Source organism: Etheostoma cragini, chromosome 6 (genome assembly GCF_013103735.1).
Source record: "Etheostoma cragini isolate CJK2018 chromosome 6, CSU_Ecrag_1.0, whole genome shotgun sequence".
In the NCBI taxonomy this organism is placed as follows: domain Eukaryota; kingdom Metazoa; phylum Chordata; class Actinopteri; order Perciformes; family Percidae; genus Etheostoma; species Etheostoma cragini.
The window spans coordinates 190,875-195,597 of NC_048412.1; the positions used below are offsets into that span (position 1 = coordinate 190,875).

At 48.9% G+C, this 4,723-nt stretch overlaps 1 protein-coding gene across 3 annotated transcripts in view; it reads right to left on the reverse strand.

Annotated features, from left to right (window-relative positions):
- Positions 1-4,723, reverse strand: part of ano10a (anoctamin 10a) — a 13,208-nt gene continuing 8,485 nt past the window's right edge. For 2 of the 3 annotated variants that reach the window (XM_034873998.1, XM_034874000.1), the window contains 3 exons: positions 1,695-1,811; positions 1,464-1,480; positions 1-1,018 (listed from right to left, as the gene is read on the reverse strand). In XM_034873998.1, the coding sequence (XP_034729889.1) occupies positions 934-1,018; positions 1,464-1,480; positions 1,695-1,811 (219 nt within the window). In that variant the 3' untranslated portion in view covers positions 1-933. The remainder of the gene's footprint in view (positions 1,019-1,463; positions 1,481-1,694; positions 1,812-4,723) is intronic. The other variant, XM_034873999.1, reaches the window with a different exon arrangement.

A 4,723-nucleotide genomic window follows, 5' to 3' on the forward strand; every position in this document is an offset into this window, starting at 1 on the left:
GAGGGATCAATCGTCTTTATTCTCCACAACCGTTTGATACATCAGCTCATGAAAATACAAGAGCTTAGAAACCATACGGAGACGTTCAAGGCACGGGGGTGTTACAGGAGTGCAAAGTCAAGATTAGTTCCTCTGGATTCTTACTATGTATATTACATGCTCAGGCAAGGAAACTGATCTCTGGTCTGTGTGAGCAAACAGAAAGCCGCATTACTTCAATCTCTCAGCAACTGAAAGCCTGTATGTGGGATTCCATCATATATTATATTGAATACCAATACATCCATTGCTAAATAGTTTTATTTGAGTTGAACTCCCAGAACGCTGACAGTCAGTACGCTGATAGCACAGAGCTCCGATCCAGTCAGACCCAACGTTTTTATCACCATATAGCTTTTCATTTACTTTGGAAGTTTCACCTCTTCAGATAATAGAGGTTTTGAAGACCACATGAATGCAAATGGACGCTTTTTCGAGTCAAATATGTTTATGATCATGTTGGTTGCATTAAGATTTCAGTGTGTGGCCTCTGTTTTCTTCCATACTTGGAGTGCAGAAGTCAATAGGAGCATACATATGTATTATTATATTACAAACAGCTTTAATTATGACAGTCAGCACGCACGCACGCGCACACACAATTAATCATGCAGGTGGACAAACTTTAATATTTCCATCAGTACTGATTCAACTGAACCCAAAAAGAAAAGTCATGGCTATAAAATCAATATTTGCTACAGTAGTCTATGTCATAATACAGCATTCCTCTGTGATTTCAACCTCATGTATCTGTGTTCTTGTCCCCCCCCAACAGCTGTGTGTGATGCTGTGACATACTGCAGATAAGCAGCACCCCTGCTAAGAGCCGTGGCTTTTCTGAATCCACACATTAGTGTGTGTGTGTGTGTGTGTGTGCGCGCGCGCACGCACGCGTTAAAGCTGTGTGAGGTGGCGACTGTACGGCCTCCTCTCCTCCTCACTTAGCCGGCTCACTGGGCTCCGACGCTTCCAGCATTTTCTGAAACACAGCAACAGATTCAAGTTTCATTACAGGAAGAAGCTGTGTGGGGGGGTGAGGGTCTGTCGTCAGCCTTCTGCACTCACTGATTCACTCTCATTCATGCTTTCACAACCATTGCTGTGCACATCGGTCCTGAGCTTCACGTTTTCAGGCGTCAGCAGACAAAAGCACAGCAGCTGTGTCAGTGATGTTTTAGAAGATATTAATATGAATCCAGCTGTCAGTGCCGTGTCCCCTGTGTGCGCACGCACGCACGGCTCTGAGATCTCCACGTTAATCACATGTTAGTCTCCAGTTTCATCTGCAGTGAGTGAGACGGGGCCATGCTCACTGTCAGGTCACGGGTTAACCCGGGTCAACCCGTGATCACTTTGGAGATTAGATCTAGTCAGAGCAAACAACACCTTTCAGAAGGTCACTCGAGTCTACCAGAGCTACTCACCCTCCACGCAGTGGTCTCTGCAGAACCAAGAGACCACACAACATCCCGGGCTCAGACACACACTCAGACATGAGCAGAAAACACCCCCCCCCCAGTCTGCCATAGGGATTAGCTAGTGTCAATCATCATCAACATCATCATCAGAGCACCACTCCGCCCCCCACCATCCAACAGATGGCTGTGATGTGTGTGTGTGCGTGTGCGTGTGTGTGTGTGTGTGCTTGTGCGTACCTTTTTCTTGAGAGCCTCTAGAGATTCAAATTCCAGGCGGGCCAGACTGATCTGGATGGGTTTGGGAACGTCTGGGATCAGGAAGCTCAGGATGAACTTAAAGGCCAACAGTGCATGCTGAAATCACACAATAAACACGCACACACGCACACACACACACACACACACTATTTAGGGCAGGTAGACGCCGATACAGTAACACATTCTGACGGGTCACAGTTTTGGTGGAACACTGGAGAAGCCTGTGTAACCACCCAGGTAAAAGGTAGCAGCGGATGTCTTTACACAGGCCTTACTGAATTTGAATGTTGTTTTAGAAGTTATCTGTTGTAGTTATGGCTGATGCTTGGGATGGACCACACACATCACAGGAAAGAAGGAAATTAAATGAAGAACTAAAAGAGTGGTTAAAATGAATGTGTCGCCCAGGATTAATGATGTGAGCTCTATGCTACACCTCTCCCCTCCTGCTGGCTTTTGGTCTAAAATTACAATCAGCGGTATATTAATTTATCTGGAAAGGCAAACAGCCGCGACGTAAGATGTCTACTCTACAGGAGGAGAGAGGATGGTGGCCTTTCAGTTCCCAACTTTACCACATTACTTCTGGTCTTTTGTGTTAAGACCCCTCCTCACCTGGTTTAACCCAGATGTGGCGTACCTTAGAGAGTGCTCTGACCGAGCCGTGGTCCCCATGACCTTCTCTTTGCCAAAGTTTCTCACAAACAGTCCCAGCTACGCTTTGGCCCCATTATCTCTCATCTTATCAAGACTTGGAGATTAGCTGAAACATATTGCCGTGTAGCTTGGAACTGCACGCTTTCTTTTTTTTTGGATTGGTGGGAGGCCTATAACAGCCCCACGATGGGAGCAGAGTGGGGTTCATTGTCTAAAAGACACTTTTGGTCAAGACATTGGTCGGCTTGTTACCCTTCTCTGACTTACAAAATGCATTTGGAACTTTGACCCTCTAACTGTGTTTTCCCTTGTGTGCACATACAACTTTAGAATGAACATCAACCAATGAAAAGAAATGGTGATGAATAAATTCTTTTTACCATACGAGGTTTGGGATTCCAGTCATTAGCAGCTGACTAGCCACCAAGCTGCTTATCCGAGGGACTGAAAGATTGACTAAAAGTGCAAATAAACAGCCGGCCCTTAGCTGATTGCTAATGCTAATCAAGCTAATTGATGTTTGTGAGGACTGAGGGGGGGCGAGGCTAGGCTGAGACAGTTAGGAGTCGGAGGAGAAATGTTCTGACGGTTGAGGAACAGCGGCCGAGTCATTAGGTTTCCATTAAAGTCAATGTGTATACGGCGGTGTCCCGACTCCGTCCCAGCTCCAGCGATCCCCTGCCCTCCGGAGCAGATACCCATAGTATTTGTTGTTGCAGGAGACCGGAGAGCTCCGCGGTAACTCAGCACACGGCCGATATTGGGGACAGGAAGTTGAGCTCAGAAACCAAATAAAACATTGGGTTAATTTTCTAAATAAAAAAGAGCATACGCACGGCGGAACATATCTCCCTGCACTCCACCGTGAAAGCAGCTCAGAGTTGTTCCTCTTTACTCCTCTCCTCCTCTGGAAGGAAGCTGACGGCAGCTGGTTCCATGGCTCGATTCTACGTGATCTCGCGAGATCCCCTGGGTCCTCGAGACTTCAGCTGTCAGTCATGGCCACAGCCGTTCTGCAACAGATCTGGACTTGGTGGGCGTTGGCGGACATCGGAGCACGGAGCCGACACGCAGACGTGGACCAGGGGGACCACGATGGAGCTTCATATCTGGCTGTGTGTCTCCTGCACGTCTCCCATGACAACACAAAGCTGAGTCCTCCTCCTGGTCCTGAGGACAGAATCCCCAGAGCACCGATGACAGGTGTCACTGTTCGGTACCCAGCCCTTCATTCGGTTACCATGGCAACCCATCACTGGTAATTGTAAAATTAGCAATTCAATCCATGTGATTAGGGACAGTTTATTCTGCCGAGTCATGTGGGATCTGACGTCATGTGACTCCAGGCTGGTTAGAAACTTTTAAAGAAAAGAAAAGAAAAGAAAATTTGAAGTTAGGATCAACAGAGCACGCGTTGTCTCAGGAGGACAGGAGGACAGCTGGACAGCTGCTGCCACTGGGCCAAAGTTAATGGGAACAGAGTAATCAGATTACTGAGTAACTGCTGGAAATAGTCTCATCAGCAGCACAGCAACAAATACTCCTCTTTGTTACCTGGGGACACACTGTCTGAGGACACACTGCCAGGGGACACACTGTCTGAGGGACACACTGCCTTGGGACACACTGTCTGAGGATACCCTGCCTGGGGGGACACTGTCTGAGGGACACACTGTCTGAGGGACACAATGCCTGAGGATACCCTGCCTGAGGACACACTGCCTGGGCACACCCTGCCTGGGGACACACTGTCTGAGGGACACCCTGCCTGGGGACACACTGTCTGAGGGACACCCCGCCTGGGGACACAATGTCTGGGGACACACTGTCTGAGGGACACCCAGCATGGGGACCCACTGCCTGGGGACACCCTCCATGATCCTCCCTCCATTCACTTGGGGTCGTGTTGCTATGTGGGCCTGTGGGGGCCTGTGGGGGCCTGTGGAGGCCTTTGGGGGCCTGTGGGGGCCTGTGGAGGCCTTTGGAGGCCTGTGGGGGACAAGAATACTCATTCATTCCTTTGATTCTTCACTAGCAATGAATTAACTCCCCCTCTCAGGGGTGAAACTTGTTGGGAACACTATCTTATAATACAGTTGGGGAGGACAGAGGGGGGGTCCAGGCTGAACATTTGAGGGGCCCTGACTTCCCTCAGCCCCCTTAGAGCCCCCATTGCTTGTGAGCAGACAGACTGAGACTCTGTCCCTGTTGCAGGCCGGCTGGTTGCCTGGTTACTGCTCACTGAGGTGTGTGAGTCCCATTTGGTAATTAACCAGGTATCATAGCAACCCCCCCTTCCAATACTGTTGTGTCAATGAGCGCCATCTGTGTGTACACTAAACATACTCAGC